Source organism: Apteryx mantelli, chromosome 1, assembly GCF_036417845.1.
Source record: "Apteryx mantelli isolate bAptMan1 chromosome 1, bAptMan1.hap1, whole genome shotgun sequence".
NCBI lineage: Eukaryota > Metazoa > Chordata > Aves > Apterygiformes > Apterygidae > Apteryx > Apteryx mantelli.
In genome coordinates, this window is record NC_089978.1 from 36,363,128 (window position 1) to 36,380,155 (window position 17,028).

The window sequence follows — 17,028 nt, forward strand, 5'->3', positions numbered from 1 at the left end:
TTTTTCTTTAACCTATTTTGCTTTTATTTAATCACATCTGTTTGCTTATTCTTGCCTGGAAACAAACAGCATCTGGGTTGCTGGGATCTGTAAACAAGTAGGATGCACGATGTGAATATCTTGCTTTCTGAGAAAGAGCTGTGACCTATTGATTCCCAGTGGTTCTCAGCTTCTCAGCCCAGGCAAGACACAGCCTCATAGAGGCAGCTGCAGAAGATGTGGGGTGGAAGCTCTCCCATTGCTTGACTCAATACATGTCCATCATCTGACATCCTCGTCGCCTGAGAGGGCTTTAGTTAGTCTGCCTTTTGTTCATTTTTATTGATCTTGTACCATGTTGTTTTATTTTGAAGCTTGTTTGATGGAATATGGTATGTTATTTCTGGTTTTTTTGGTTGTTGTTTTTGTTTAGCAGCCAGGTTATGATGGAAGTCCACAGAAATATGTTCTCATGTTTTTGGTTTTTTTTAATTCTATTTAATCTCTTCCCTCTTTCCTGATTGCCCTTTACCACAGTTGTTGTTGAGACATGTTTTATAAAACACTGAGCAATTTAAAATGATAATTACTGCCTTTCAGAACTTCTAATTGCACTTTCTACTTTGACTATTCATCTTCCAGACTCTTCCCTGGGAGTTACTTACCCCCTTAGTCATTGTTTGTATTGGGCCGACAGCTCCGGTATGATTTTCTTTTGGCTGTGTTGTGCATAGTGGCAAGATTGTGAGACATGAGCAATGCCTAAGCAAACTCATAATCTTATGATTTCTTTTTCTTGTGTGGTTAAACAACCTGCTTGGTTTGTGTATATCTTTGTTCTTCTGTGGAAGGTGAGACCAGACGTACACATACTGTTTTTCTTGTAGAAACACACATTTGCGTGACCTTTTTTGTTTCTGTTTTTCTAGGGTTGCCACATTCATAATCTGGTTTACTGTTGCAGTGAAAGAGCCTTATAGTTACACTAGGCTTTCTTTGAGCTGGCTATGCTATCATCAGCTACAGCTTTCTTCCTGCAAATGACATTTTAAAAGACTTGCTTTGGAAAATACTTTGTTTGTAGTAAATGGCACTTTCTGAAAACCTCTTCCTGTTGAATGGCTGCCTTTTGAGAGAATGTGCATCTTACTATTATTATTGCTGGTCAGCTTGACTTCTGTTTTCCCAGCTGCCCTTTTCTTCTGTATCTGATACAAAATAACTGTTGAGGGAGGAGGAGAGTAGACCTAGGAAGGAAAAGGGGGAGAGCAATGTCAAGTGAATAAAGTCATAAGAATTAGAGAGGGAAAGTATTCTGGCATGTGTATCAATAGCTCTCTGTTATGCCTCTGGCTACTGTAGTGGTGCCCCCTGAAATAGTCATCTTCACCTGGTGTCCCATTGTCCTGCCTACGAGACCATCCTGTGTCCTCATGGCATGGGGCTCCTCCAGCCCCAGTTCCACTGGAAAAGTTAAAGGTTGGGTGCTTGCAGCAAGCTGCTTGCTTGGATTATTGCCAGCAGAGTTAGAGATTTACTGCCCTGTGCCCCTTCTCTGTCCGGTCAGCTTTTACACTGCAAATGCTGTCATGACTATCTAGTATTACATATAAGAGAGTAAAGTCAGTGTATTAGATGTTCCAGTGATATTCAGCTGCTGGCCCATAGTGGGACACTGCTGCTGCTCTGTTTGGTGTATTGAAAGTTGACCTTCTCTTTGGTATTCCTCCCTGACCGTCTAATATTCAGTAGTATGGGTCTGTTGAATTATTCATCTGCAAGTGTTTAGATTGCATATAGTCTAACTATTTTAATATTTTTTTCACAGCTTGGTGATCCATCTATTTTCCCTGCTGTCATTGTGGAACATGTTCCTAGTGCAGACCTCCTACACAATTATTCTGGCCTAACCTGTGTGGATGAACCTAGTGACATGATTACTGAGAGCTCTCTGGATGTTGCAGAAGAACAAATTATAGAAGATGATGATATCACCCTTACAGGTTTGCTATAAAAACATTTCTGTACCATATTTCTGTAACAAGGTGTCAGTGGCTCTCAGTGGAAAAAGTTAATGACAAAAGGCAGTAGGAAACAAAATTATAGAAGTATTGAATGCTGTTAATTCTGTACAAGACAGAGAAAAAATGCGTTAATACCATTACTGCAGAGCACTTGCAATTCAAACTGCTCATCTTATCAGCCATTGATAGAGATAAACAGGAGTCCTTCTCAAAGTACCATAAAGACTTTTCTTTGCTCTTAATTAAGACATTGAATGTCTTAATCATGTGAAGTGTTTTTTTCAGAATATGTCTGAAAGGTGGGGTAGATATTTTATGGAATTAGGATCTGTTAATGTGTCTTTTTTCGGCAATTAGGTTCCACACCTGTACTGTCTCCAGGGTTGGAGGATTGCAATAAAAGAGCTAGCTTACTGGTTTCAATCATGATTTTGACATTATTTCCGAAGGCATATTCTGATATAATCTTTTACTACCAAAAGCAAAACAAAACCCTACAAAACTTGACATGAGGTACAATTCACAGAGTAGTAAATTGACATGAACTGTTCTCACAAATGGTTTTATCTGATAAATATGGCTCCCTTTTTTAGAAGTGAATTATCTTGAACAGATTGTGACTGTGCAAATAAGTTAGCTGATTATTCAAGAAGGTTTTACATACTTAAACATTATTACAAGTTGAGACTTCTTGCCAGCTATTCACTTGCTGTTCACATTAATTATTCACACTGTAACTGGCATTTCCTCAATATGTTACTTAAGCACCACTTAATGTGGCTGTGTGAATTTTTCATAGTTGATAGTTTTTATGAATCCATATTCACTGTAATATATTGTGTATGAATTTATATTTGTGTGAGTAATTGTGAAACTCCACTTCTATGAATACTCTTGTTAACATTTTTTTGCTAGCATAAATGGTCACATGAGAAGGGTTTGCAAATTGCCAAACTCTAGTGCTGCCAGAGACTGAAAACATGTAATCCTTCTAAGTGACGGTGTCCAAGAGCTTCTGGGATACTTGGGAGGCAGACAAGTGCTGTATTGTTAACATTATCCATTGTAGTTCAAGCAATCTGTTTTTCTTTAAAGGCAAAGTCCTTAGAAAACCAGAACGGCAGCTTTGCAGAGATTATTCTTCTGAAGAAGACGTTAACTAATTATCTGTCTCTCGCTCCACAAGATGCTAGCTGCTGTGCAAACTGTAGCTTTCCCTGGCCCAGTGGAAATAAAGCGCCCTGTTTTGCAGTATGGGGTGACCCCAAGCTGGGCAGAGACCAGTGCCGGTAGCTGGTGCCTGTCCTGCGCGGGAGGCGAGGAGACTAATGACGATGCATCCTCCCAGGGGCTCTTGTAAGGAGCAGTGTGTGCGTGCGTGCGGGTGTGTGTTGCTCAGTTGCTTGAGGCTGCCTGCCTGCCGCCGGCAAGCGTCAGCCGTGGACGTGGCTGCTTGGGTGCTAAGCCCTGTTATGCTGCAAGGTTGCAGAGGGAAGGCCAAATTCAAGTACAGTGTGCAGTAGGTTGCTTGTGAAATGTGGTTAATATTTTCCACCTACCCCGTTTTTCAGTTGCCTTTTCTTTTCTTTGAAGTTCCCCTCTTGATTTTAATTGTGTGTGTTTGGTCTCAACAGTGCATTGTTTTGTTTTTTGAAGTCTGTACAAATCTTTTCAGTCCCTTTCACATTATGCCTTTGAGAAAGAATCAGACACTGTAAAGACTGCATTAATTCCACTTTAAAATATTCATTAGACTAAAGTTCATAACAGTGAAACTGAAAATACCATTATTTGTGACTAGACATTCCTGAGAAATGGTTACTTAAAATGTGTAAGTCTTTTTTTGAAGCTACAAGTTTTTCAGGATTCTGTTTTATGCCTTTGTCATACATTAAGCTTCTCTTTTGTCCTAAACTTGGTAAATTAACAGTGGGTCCAATGAAATAAAAGGAATTAGTTTTTGGTGATCTATCTGCAGAATTATGGATTCTGGTATGTTTTTCTGTCTGCAGGATGTAGCATAAGCCCTCAAAAACAGTTATTACACATCAGTGACTTACTTACCTGTACTATAAATTATGACCTGCAGAAACCTATAAGAACATGATCTATTTTACTTGAAATCCTGCTGAAAGATGACTAACAACCAGCCTTTTAGTTATGTTAATGCTCACACTGTAATTTTTTATAATTAATAGGCAGACTTGTCTTATCACTCTGCTCTTTAAAAGCTCTCTTCCACTGAAAAACTGTGATAGCAACTTGTATGGTCAGTTTGTTGCCAATCTAATGTAACTTTAAATGATTAACTGTCACATAGTAAAAGGCGATTAAGAAAAAAATTTAGAGCATTTGACTTTTTGAATTCAGTTTTATCTCTAGTAGGAATATTGAATTATTCTCTGTAAAGAACAGGGGATAATGTTTTGTGTAGAATAAATTTTTAGCCAACTTGTCAGATGGTACAATTTGCTACGCTTAACCATAATTAATTACATTAGTAAGGCAATAATATATATAGGAAGAGGAACTAATGGGATTATGAAACTTCCAGATATTTTTTTTCATTTTTTTTTGTCAGTGCTGGCATGTTTAATTTAGTAAGTAATCAAACCCTGTGCCATCTTATAGCTGCCACTCACCTATCCTGGCCTTGCTTTGATGGAACTGGTGATAGGTCTGCACTGAGAAAGCATATGTGTATGAGAGAGAAGGGACAGAAATTTGCACTTAGTTTCAGTGTGCTGTAGTCTGTGAATCCAGAGCATATAAATGTGGATTCTCAAAGTTCAATAATAAAGCTTAATAACCAATTCAGAAGTTATTGTATGGTCTTTCCAAGTTTAGGAGCATCTGGTTTGTACGCTTGGTGAACCTCTAGCGCTCATGGCGCAAGCCAAACTCTTCAGGTGAGAGAATGAACGGAAGGAGTTGTCAGGTGCTATAATCCAGCACAAACCCAGCATATTCAGTAATCACTTATGATGTTTAAAAAAAACCCCAAAAAACCCAAAGGCATATTTCGTTGGAAACAGAGTTTCATAGTGTTAATCCAGGAGGATTTTTAATTGGCAAGATGCCGATTGTAGAAAATGGCTAAGGTTTCAGTTACTTTGTACAGCAATTATTAACTGCTGCACAAAGTATCTGTTTAAAACTAAGAGTGTTTTTGTCATAGCTCCCCAATGACATAATTTTGCTTATAAATTACAAAGTTTTATTTAAAAAAGAAAAACTGTGATGTATAGGTCTCCTGAAATACATTTGTTCTTAAACTAGGACTTGGTTTTCCAGCTTCAGTTAACAGTCAGTTCAGAGTTTATATTAAAAAGCAGTCACTTAAATCATACAGCCAGTTATTCTGAAAAAGAGGGCTCAGTCTGTATTTTGATGGTTCTCCTCCTACTTCCAGCAGTTTCACATTTCTCATAATACTGTTTTGAGACTCTGTGGTCCCTCTTTCTGTCATTAGTAAAATCAGCATTGAATTTAAATACAGCTGTGACTAACACAGCCCTTATCTTAGCCTGGACAAGGACTGTCATTGTCCGCTCTCCGGAGCCCATTGCCACCAGGCAAACGACTGGAGGCAGGAGGCAAATGGGCTGGGACAGGCTTGCAGAGGGTGGCACGTTGAGCCTCTTGGGTACAACTGAATGGCGGGCATGCAAGTGGCCTCGGCATTAGACACCTGCTTGAGTACAAAGATGCAAAGCTTTCAAAAATACATTAAACAGGACTACAGAAAGTTGGAAATTGGATTGGGGGAAGGAGCTTCTAGTTTGACGTATAGCTTATTTCTCCAGCAGGTGGGAAGAGCAAAAAGTGTTGTTTGGGCAGGCCTTGTGCTGTGGGCACTGATTCATAGCAAACATGGATTTATCACAACCAGGTTGTTATTGCTGCATGGAGTTATAAATCTGTGGCTTAATACAATTTTGCTCAGATAAACAAGAACTTTTAGAGTATCCTGGGAAAAATGCACTTACTTGTGCTTATTGTTTTTTTGAAGTGTTTTTTTCACCTACTTCAGATACCGTTTGAAATCTGGTATTCCTCTGAGATTGAGTTAAAAAAAAAAAAAAAGGCTACTTTTCCAGCTGTGGCTTCACCAAAGTGTAAAAAATAAATAATTTCATCCCAATTCTTCTTTAATTTGTGATCATCTCATAATTGACAGTAACTAGAATATCCATTGGCAATACTAAGAGGAGGGACTAAAGTAACAGAGATACCAACTTGCCTTTGTTATTTGAGTGGGTTATCCCCGAGTGCTATGTCAAGCTATGAGTGATGCAAATCAGCATCTTCCTGCTAGTGGGAGAGGTGGTTAATCTACTGTGTGCTACCCACAGCTTTCTTGTGTTAGCTCGTAAGCTCCTTTAATTCAACTTGCAAACCCAACAAAAACTATTTTTCAGCAGCAGCGAACTATTAATTTGGCTCAAACCATCTTGTGAAGCCATCTCCTAAGACAACACGTAAAGGGTATTAGCAGGGGAAGAAATGTGGTTAGTAAACTCATTCGGTGTTTGTGGATAGATAGATAACACCTATAGCTGATACTCCTTACCTTTTTCTTGAGCACCAAATTATATTAATTTCTGTGTTTGTTACTGATGTAATAGTTATTATTTTAAGTTCCTTTTCTTTGTCTCAGACATTCATGATTCATTTTTAGCTGCACCATGTCACACCAGCCTGAAGTTGGAAACTTCTGTGTGGCAGGCCGTTATTCAGAGTGAAGAATTGACTCCAATCGCTCTGTAATCTCAGTGCGCGTAAGCCAGCATGACTGGTTGTTCCTGGTAGAGATATCCCGAGGGAAAGAGCAAACAACCACTCCTTCCTCAGGCCCTCCCTCCTTCCCTCCCACAATATGGAGAACCTAGGAAGGCCAATGTGGGCCTTCAAATTGAGCACAACAGCAGAAAAGAGCCCAGCCCCATCACTCCACGGAGCGCTGGCACCAGTGTCGCCCCAAAGCTGCATCAGGCGTTGCCCCAGCCAGAGCTGTGACCCTGGGAGTCGGGGCAGGGTGTGGATTTTAAGACACCACGGGAGAGGATTACAGAGTGCAAAGTGCCATATCTCTACCGAAGCCTGCTGTCCTTGCCCACAGAAAGTTCAGGCTGTAAAAAGCCATCCAGCTCTTTCCAGTTCAGAGTCCGGGCAAAGAGCGTCACAGCTGATGAAAGCTGCTTTTGCAGTGCTGGGTTCCTATATTTAGCGTGGCGTCGCTATTGTGGTCTTCATTATGTTGGTAGATAATATGGAAAATTCCCATCCAAATAAAACTTAAAAAGGGAACCAGAAGCAATTAAGTCAGCATTGCTGGCCTGAGCGTGGGCATGCCCACAAACTGTAGGGCCTTCACTCGTGTGCAGTCTCCTCTTGAACTAGCCTGTCACTAACTAAGGACATTTTAGGGCACTTGCAGTCACAGCTGCTCTGTGGCTGAGCTCCTGACCCTCCAAGCCACATGACAATATTCACCGTGTTTTACTGCCACAGTTTGCTACCACATCTCCCTTCATGCCTTTCCAAACCAGGACCTTAGCCCACATTCACTGCCTCCCCTTGTCTCTCATCACACAGTTCACCTCCTCCTCAGCTCTCTGTTTCTCATTGCCCAAACCTGTTTTGGGATGTCAGCTGGAAGCGCAGGTCCTGAACTGGTTGAAATTTTCAGCAAGACGTGGGGTAGAGGGTGGCCTGTAGAGCTGGCAGTAAAGCTGGCATCAACACCAGGGCAATCACTGTGCTGGCCAGAGGTTCCTAATGCCTGTATCTACTTTATTCTGTACTGGTACGAGCCTCTGAAGCTTGGAGTGCGGTAGCGTGAAGCTCAAGAAAAAATCTGGCAGGCAAGTAAGGAGGCCGCTCTTGAGCCTTCAGTCCGTATGCTGCCTTTAAATCACTGCAGGGTGGAGGAGGTGGAGCTGACGCAGGAATGTCTGCACCCATCTTTGTCCTCACCTAATGATATGATTGCTTATGCTGTGCACCTTTGGGGTGGAACTGGATTTTTTTTTTTTTTAATCACATGATTGTTTAGTGCTAGTGGGCGGGGTGATTTGTTGCTACTGTGATTTTAAAAAAAAAAGTTTAAAAGTTCTACTTTTGGTGTAAGCCTACTGCTTTTATGTGAAGAAAAAACGTTCCTGAGATCATTGTATTGTGTTTTATGATGCATTTTTGCCTGCTGTGTCAGTCAGTCTGTCTCTTCCTTTTTTCCTGACTGCCCCACCCCAAATTCCTCAAAGCTAAGGAGAGAGAAAGGGTGTGAAGCAGCTTTATTACAGAACTAAGAAAATAACTAAGGTTCATTTGTGTCCTAGGGAAAAGAATACTAAAGCAGACCTTTGTACCACTCTGATAAATACACTGGAATTTTCTAACACAGATTCAAATTTGTGGCAAAGGATAAAGAAGGCAGCCCTCTACATTTCCATCTAATAAAAAGTAATTTCTAAGAGAATGCTTTAAACAGCTATAAAGGTGTGTGGTACCCAGTAGTGGAACTAATATAGAATTTGTTCTTAGTGTCACAATTATTCTGGGGAAAAAAAAAATCCTTGGATAAGATACTCCTTCATTCAAACCAAATTATCTTACTGGACAGGTGTTAGTTTGCAAAGCTGCTTTAGAGATCATAAAATAAATGATATTTTATCAGATTCTTTGGTGTGTAGCTTCACATGAGCTTCCTTATAAATTAAAGCTCAAAAATTTTTGATTTGTCTGATGGTCACCCTCACAAGATTGATCAGGGATTGCCTAGTAGTCAAAATCTGTAAAAGATTTGTCAGCCCTTTATATTGGCTTTCATGTTTTGGATTTGCTTCCCAACCTGTTCCTGGAAGGGGCTATGTTAGTCCTACTTATAAGCTCAAAAGATATGAATAGTTTAGAAGTCAGTTATATTTGTCAAGTAGTGTGCTCTCTGACAGAAGTAGTGGACTATAGTATTGGTCCTCCAGGCTGAATGACAGGGTGTTGTGTTTTACTCCATGTACATGATCAGCAAATGGAGGTGCTATTGAAGAAGATGGGAGAGAAAATGATTCTTTTTATTCATTTATACACATCGTCTTCAAAACACAGTGCTTTAAACGTATGAAATGATTCCAGTACGCATTTTCTCCCCAGATACCCTCTCTCTCTTGCCATCTGGTAGAAAAATACCACCTTTTTGGTAGAAATGAAACAGGGATAAGCATCATGTAAAGCTTTAATTCCAGTTTGTAGCTTGTTAAGAATTAAGTGTTTTCTCTTGCTTTCAGTTGAAGCATCTTGTCATAATGGAGATGAAACAATGGAAACAATTGAGGCTGCTGAAGCACTTCTCAATATGGACTCCCCTGGTCCTATGCTGGATGAAAAAAGAATAAGTAAATTTGTTTGTTTGTTTGTTTTAATGGAGGTAAACCCAATCTGTATTTGCCTTGTTTATTTGTGAAACGAGAAGGGCTTCAGTGTAGCATGACTGTGTGGAAGGGCTAAGAATATTTTGCTTCTAGATAGACTTTACATATGTAGTTTGGATATCAGAAATCCGGTGGTGAAGGGTTGCATTGCTATGAGAACGTGTTGATCCCCGAGCTGGACACTGATGGGTAAAGAAAGAATCAAAAATCATAGAGAGAAGGTGTGAATAAAATGAGTTTGTTCAGGCTGCTGTGTTTTGTCTGGCTGCTAGAGGATGAGCCTGTTTACGCTGGCCAAGTAAAAGAAGATATGCTTACCTCTGCAGATTGTCTTAAATGCGAACAAAAACGTATTATCATATCATAGTTTTGTTTTTCAGGGGAGTGGGCTGTGTCATTAAATTATTCCATTTTAATACGGCATCTGCTTGTGGAAAATGTTATGGATTGGTCTCCCCTCCCATGAAGGCCTCAAATATTCTAGTTTTGTTTTATTTTTAAACCTTTCCTGTGAAAATAGCTTTTAAAAGTCCTTATAGCTGTGCAAAAATATTCACATTTTGCCCTTCCTTTAAGCAACCATGTTTGGTGCAACTGAAGATGAAGATATGGTGGCTCCTATTACACACGTATCAGTCACACTTGATGGGATCCCCGAGGTGGTGGAAGTTCACCAAGCCCCAGATCCCTACGCTGAGTCACCAGAGACTCCAGAATATGAGCAGCCGAAGAAGAAAAAAGGTAAGATGCTCTTGGAGAACAGAGGTGTGGAATAAGATAGCATTCGGTGGCATACTTGTTTCTCCTTGTAAGTATTTACAGTCATTATGGGTGACAAGTCAAAATAACTAAAGTGGGCTCAGCTAGAGGTACAGAGAAAGCATTTTCTCACTAGTAGCATGAGCACAGTTGCTCAGATACTAATGATGTTGGAGAGGTAGCAGTGACTGCTTATCTCACAGGAAACATGGATCTCTGCTGTGTCCTATTTATAGTTTCTTCTTCAGAGCAGAATTGCCTTACAAGCTATAGAGCTTTTGTTGTTGTGAATACGTTGTTGTGAAGTATTCTAATTAGCGTCTGTTTAGCTTCAGCTACAAATATTTACTGCATTAGGAATGTGGGAAGAGAACAAAGGGTTTTTTTGCCTTTTCTTTTTGAGAATCTGAATATGGACTGTTTAAACTTTTTTTTTTAATGGCTCCACGCTATAATAAGTGTTAGTCCTATTTGCAGTAGATAACATTTACCAAAGGGGTTGAGGCCCTGTCCTCTGAGTGATGTTCCTTCCCCCCCCCGTTTTCCTACCCTGCTTCAGTGTGGACCCCTTCAGCAGTCCCGAATTTGATGTTTTCCTTGGAAAAGTCATGGAATGCAGACAGAAGTAGGGTGCTGTTGCAACAAATAAAAACAAAAAAAATTTGAAAAAAAGAGTAAAATAAAACCAGAGAGTTACATTTCCAGAGCTAATTCTAGGGCTGAATCTGAGCATTAGGGCTTTGGTGATTCCCTGGGGAAAAACCCCTTCCAGGACAGGGTTTCTGCTACCCCATCATACTCTGCTGGAAGAAACTGCATTTTTGCTCGTAGTGAAACCATCCAACTCCCAAATTTTGGGAACAGTTATCTGAAAAATAGCATACAGGCCTGCGGAAATCTAATGGAGGCTTCCTTAACTGCGCATGTGTCACAAGATCTGAGAGGGAAGGGTGTGGATCAGGAACTCTCCAATTCCCGTAAAAAGCTGAACTGAAACTGCTATGGAGAAGAGCTTTACCAGCAGCTGCTCTGAGAACGCTGCTGGGGAAACTACCGTGCCATGTGCAGTACTGCGAGATAAGCAAGCCTAAGAGGATTTTAACTTTTCCCCCCCCCCCCCCCCCTTCTCCTTCATGTTGGCTGCTATGTGGGTCAAAACAAGGAGCCTCTGTCTGCCAGACGTTTAACCTCTGCTTGGCTTGATGCTTTCATACCCTCTTTTGTGATGTGCTTCTGCTTACTCCCACTCCTTCCTCCTCCCTTGCTGTAGGTTAGGAAATCAGTTGTTCCACAGCAAATGTGTTTGTTTTAGACTTGTATCAGATAGAGAAAGTGATGAAACAGATGCATCAGCTTGCTGTTTTGTTAACAACCAGTTTTTAATGAAATTGAGGCTTTGTGAGGTTGATGGTTTGAATAATGCTGAAGTGCCATTTCAAAATGTGCGGGGATTTTTAAGACATCTTTAAGGCATTTGTGTTTGCCATTACTGCAAAACGTTATTAATTTTGCAGCGCACTTTAGGATGACTTTTTTTGTGTGTGTTTGTGCAATCTGTTTCCCATATTCTGGCCAGTTACGTGGCAAGGGAAAGAGCTTTCAGGAGACTGTAACTAGTGCTGCTCCCCTTCTCCTGTGCTTGCTGGCATAGTTCAGCGTATCCTATGCACTTTCTGATCTCTCTTTGGGATGTTCTTACGAACAAAACTGTCTCCCGGAGGTTCACCTCAGGCCAACACCCTGCAGCAAAAGGACTTACATCTCTCTGCTGTGTCAGATTAAAGGTCAGTCTTCCCAGTGTGTGCTGGCCTAGTGAGAACAGCCAAAAGCAGATGCCTTGGGGAGGACGACTGCAGAAATGGGACAGGCATGTGGCGACACTGCTCCAGAATCTGCTCCGAGGCCTCAGTGTTTCGTGGCTTAGGGACTTCCCGAGCCAGAGGTCGTATCTTTGTATTCAGGAGCCCACTGATTTCTCTTTCATGAGCTTATTCAGTTGTCCCTTAAAACCATGAAAGCTTTTAGTAGCCAAACAACCAGTGGCAGCCTATAGTTATGTGTAGTGTTCATGCCACACATTTGCCTGTTTGCAACCTACCACCTGCTAGCTTGTTTTGATTTCTCCCCCTTTCCTCTCAGTTTTGGACAGTAAAGGTTGTGGTCTTTTTGCCCTCTCCACACCTCTCTGTTAAAATAGAAAAGTGGAAATACCAGTTAGCTGTATAAAATCACAGTAACCCCACATAAGCTTTGCTCAAGCACATGCTTCATCCTTCCTCTTTGTAAAATTCTCTCCTAAAAAGGAATTTAGTAATGCACTCTGAAAGGTAACAAATTCATGCTCTGTTGAACCAAAGGAGGAAGTGTGCTAAAGCATAATGTGCTTTCAGAAAATACCTTCTTTTAAACAAAGGAAACATTACTTTGTGTTTCTTTGTTGATTGCAATTTTGATGGTATCAGACAGTGTCTGGAGTATATAGCTTACTATGTGGTTTAAAAACATTATCTTAAGTATCTCTGGCCTAGCTATAGCACAGTAGCATCAACACTTTTCTCTAAACAGATTCTTTCTTCACCGGTTTCAACTTTTGGATAGGTTTGTGGTAGAGCACTGTCCAAATAGGACGTCTTGCAGCAGTCTAGGTTGAGGTAAGAGAACCTAGAGCTGCTGTAGCACTTGTATTTATCTTTAGTAGTCTACATTATCAGAAGTGCATAAATTATATGTGATCAGTACTTCTGTTTCCTCAGGCTGACCAGCAGTAGTTCAGTCATGACTTAGTTGAGCCCTAATCCATTTCATTTTAATTTAAGACCTGGTCTCATTTGGAAACTGGGCAATCAATTACTGTATCGTCCTATTCTTCTGATGTAATGTGGAGCTGGTGCTGTCAGTGCACCGAGGCCACTGCAGCCTACGTCTCCTCAGTGCTCAATGGAGTGCCTCTCCATGCTGTTCAGAAGCGGAAGCAAAGTGAAGGCCCAACAGAGTCTTCCCATGACACAGCTGTAAGGGGGGAAAAGCACTTACCAAAGCTACCGTGTGGGACTTCTTGTACAATAGAGGCTGACCTGTACAACAGTGATTTTGTCAAGCCCTGCTGGGCATCACAGACATTTTTGCAACCTGTAATTGTCAGTAGAAGAGGAGACTGCTAAAAATGTTCTCCAGTAGTTCCTAATCTTTTCTTATGGTTGTATATGACACAAGCAATATTGTAGGATTCCCTTCCTCACATCTTTATTCCGATTAAGGAAGACATTGGCCAAGACGATGGCTAAGCTTTATGTCCCATCCTCAGACATGAATCCTGTCTAAAAGGAAGCATGAAAATTAGGGGACTCCAGGTGTTCCTAGATTTCCCTCACTGCCACTGCCTCAACTAGCTATTTTTTCCCTTGTTTAAAAAAAAAAAAGAGAGAGAGAAAGAGGGGGGAGAGAAGGAGGGGGAGAGAGAAACAGAGAAAAGGGAGAGAGAGAGGGAGAGAGAGAGGGAGAGAGAAGGAAAGAAATGCATGCATGCAAAGGTAAACTTAGCAAGACTGTTAATGTCAAAAGGTGAGTGCTCAAGCCAGTCTTTCTTATCACCACTTAGAAGACATCTGGAAGTCTATAACAAAGCAGGCACCACTGTCTGGCATTGAGCATTTTTATTCAGAGTTATATGATGATTCCTCACTCTGCAGTGGAGCTGTTTTGTTACTTGATACTTGTATTAAGGCAGCCCCTACAAACAAAACTAAAAATGGAACATCGTTGTGCATGGGATTGTAGACATGTACTCTTGGTTTTGCCTCTGTTTAACGTAAATTCTTTGGAAATGCAATAAAAAAGAAAAGTGCTTTTCTTTAGATCTTTCATTATGATATTGGGATGCTTGGACTAGAAGTATGTTTCTCAGAGTCCTATGTCTGTTTGGTCTATTTTGCCTCTCAAAAGAGAGAGGCAGTATGTGAATAATCTATGTATTGTCAACGAACTAAGGGCTCACTGCAAGAGGAATAAGGGGTCTCTGATAAGAGGAATATTTGTCTCATAAGTAAATTTTGAAGGTTTCTGATTAATTACAATACCTGTAAAAGCTGACACTGTGGTGACTGAGAATTAATGAAGGAATAGGTTCAGGGTTTTATGCTGAAAAATGCTTCAGCATGACTTACATTTTTTTTACTCCACTTGTGTTTAGATAGTTGATTTCTCATCATTTTCGAATGAATGCTTTTCATTCTTTTCAGCAGTTGTAACTCTTCTTTTGTTCACTCTTCCTCACCAGATATAGCCACTGTGTTTAAGCCTTTAAAGTTTTTTTCAGAGCCTGTTACTGGTTCTGCTGGACTTAAATTAAAAAAAGGAAATGCTATTTTCTTTCCTGTACTTTCAGGCACTGTTGATAAAGGTGAAAGAGAGTAGGACTGAAAAATATTTTCTTTACATAGCAGTATAGCTTGCTGCTATCAGTGGGGAATTTCTGTCTTTTAAACAGCCACAGAATCTTGTTTTATCCCTAAATCCATTTTGGTGATGACTAAACAAGATAGTGCTCTGCACTTCATCTAGCTTTTCCTGTTGAAATCTTCTATGCCCAGTTAATAGTTTACTCTTCTCAGCTTTTCGGTATTATGTACTGTTACAGGTACTTAAAAATCCACTCAAATTTCCAAGGCACACAGACTTCGGACAAGTGAGCATAATCTTTAATGAAAGTGCACTAAAATCATGGGAGGCCCAATACTGTTGTAGAAATTGAAAAGCTTAGCACAGAACTGAGTTCTTAAATTTGTATTAATTAAATCCTCTCTGAATTGAGGAAGCAAATCTCTTCCTTTTTTTTAAGTCCCTGTTCTTTTTATTTCTTTTTTTTTTTAATGCTGATGTTTTTTTCAGGGAAGAAGCCAAAACCTTCTCGTCCTGAGTCCCCTACTACAACTCCTAACATATCTGTGAAAAAGAAAAACAAAGATGGAAAGGGTAAGTCAAATAGTTGTCTTTGGAAGTTTTTAAAAGAATATTGTTTCTGAGTAACCTTTAGAAAGAAAAAGTCTACTAGCTTTCTGATGATGTAAAAATAGGTCTTATGCTCAGATGTGGTTGCCACCTCCTCCTAAAGCAAGGAAAAAGTTCGTGCAAGAGTTCTCTTTGAGATAGTCAGTTTCTGGGAGGAATAATGCATTTGTCATTTTAGTTGCAAAGGTTCTTGGAAAATCTTCAACCCCTCCCAGAGGCTGCTGTGTTTCAAGTGAAGTCTTGGGGGTTGCTTTGCATTGTATTAGGGTTTTGGGTGATGTGGTTATTTCGACAGCCAGTATTTGAAAACATTTTGCATCTGCCTGTGTCTGATTCTGCACGAGGAGATAATCAAGGCTGCCAGCTGGGCAGCAGGAAATGCCAGGCCCTTAATTTTTAGGGCAAGTTGTAAAGCAGCTAGAAAACTTAGGCAGCTGAGGTCCTTGATAGTTCCTTCACTCCTCCTGTGGTTAAAAAGAAAAAGGCAAATAAAGATCACATAACTGACATAATAAATAATTTTCTGCAGACTGAACTATTCAGTAGCACCTGCCAGTTTCGTCAGCAAATTGGTTGCTTTGCCGTTGGGTCTAGCACCCCGCTGGTGCACAGGCTCATCTGAATGGCAGGTTGCTGCGCCTGGCTGCCACCGAGTTCTGCGCTCAGTGGGAGCTGGAGATGAGCCTCTCTGTGTCACCGCAAGTGTGCTGCGCGCGTGCCTAGGCACTGATGTGCTTTTGTCACCTAAACTGCTTGCATGCTGTGCAGTACTTGCCAGGCGATAAGCCCAGCAAAACTCGGAAGGTGGCACAAGAGTGTCAGACTCTCTTGCCATCAGCAAAATTGCTAAATTGACAAATGAGTATGGGCTTTTTCTTTCTAAGAGTGCTTTTCTGCGATAAGAGAAAAAACTGTTTAAGAAGTTACTGTCAGAAGTTTGGAGTATGTATTGTTAATAGATTTTTTTTTTCCAGTAAAAACCTGATTTTTTTTTTTAAGTCAAAATGAAAGAAAAGCTGGTGTCAGAGGAACCCCTAAGTAATGTTTGAATGAAATAATGGAAAATATCAAAATAGCTAGCTACCGAGTTAAAAGACAGAAGAATGTTTCAATTGATGAAAACAAAGGATACATGATAATATTTCATATTTGTCCGTTATTACAAAATTATGAATTCAGAAGGAATTAAAAAGGAGTGTGTTGCTTGAAACCAGTGCCTGTTATGAAAAAGTTGCCACAAAAGTTTGTTTAGCATTTTGAGGAACATAGAATTGAAGCAAAAGGGATATTAATATAACCACTCATGGTATTGAAGCAGCTGGAAGATCATATGAGTTGCCTGTCTCTCTCTATTCATAGCGTTACCCATAGGGAGAACATGTATTCTAAAATACCAAGTTCTCGATTTAATTATTTTATGCGATGCATGGAGAAAACTGAGTTTTCTACTTACTACTACTTCTGCTGTGATTCACAGGAAGTTAAAAATTTTGTCTGTGAGTAAAAACATTGTTTTTGCGGACAGTCGTCTTCACAATGATTTTCAGTGGCTAAACAGTGACAAGTTCTTAGATTTGTCGGGATGCAATTCAGCATTTTTAGTCTAGACTACAACAAAAGCACCCTGGATTAGATGATAAGTGGCTGGGAATGCCCTCATTCCTGACTGACATTATATCTTACCTACGCAGTCTTAACCTTTTCCTTTAGGGTGTCCTAAGGCAAACAGTCTGACATTTCTATGTAAGCTGGAAGGCGTTTGTTGCAAAGCCAGTGTTCTTTTTCCCTAGAGATGTTCACTCTTCAAGTTTTCACCTTCTGAAGGAGCT

The 17,028-nt window shown here is 40.3% G+C and overlaps 1 protein-coding gene across 7 annotated transcripts in view; it reads left to right on the forward strand.

The window, feature by feature from the left end:
• Positions 1–17,028, forward strand: part of ELF1 (E74 like ETS transcription factor 1) — a 92,704-nt gene that overhangs the window by 59,582 nt on the left and 16,094 nt on the right. For all 7 annotated transcript variants that reach the window (XM_067292534.1, XM_067292561.1, XM_067292546.1 and 4 more), the window contains 4 exons: positions 1,808–1,982; positions 9,290–9,397; positions 10,010–10,174; positions 15,080–15,163. In XM_067292534.1, coding sequence (XP_067148635.1) covers positions 1,808–1,982; positions 9,290–9,397; positions 10,010–10,174; positions 15,080–15,163 — 532 coding nt within the window. The remainder of the gene's footprint in view (positions 1–1,807; positions 1,983–9,289; positions 9,398–10,009; positions 10,175–15,079; positions 15,164–17,028) is intronic.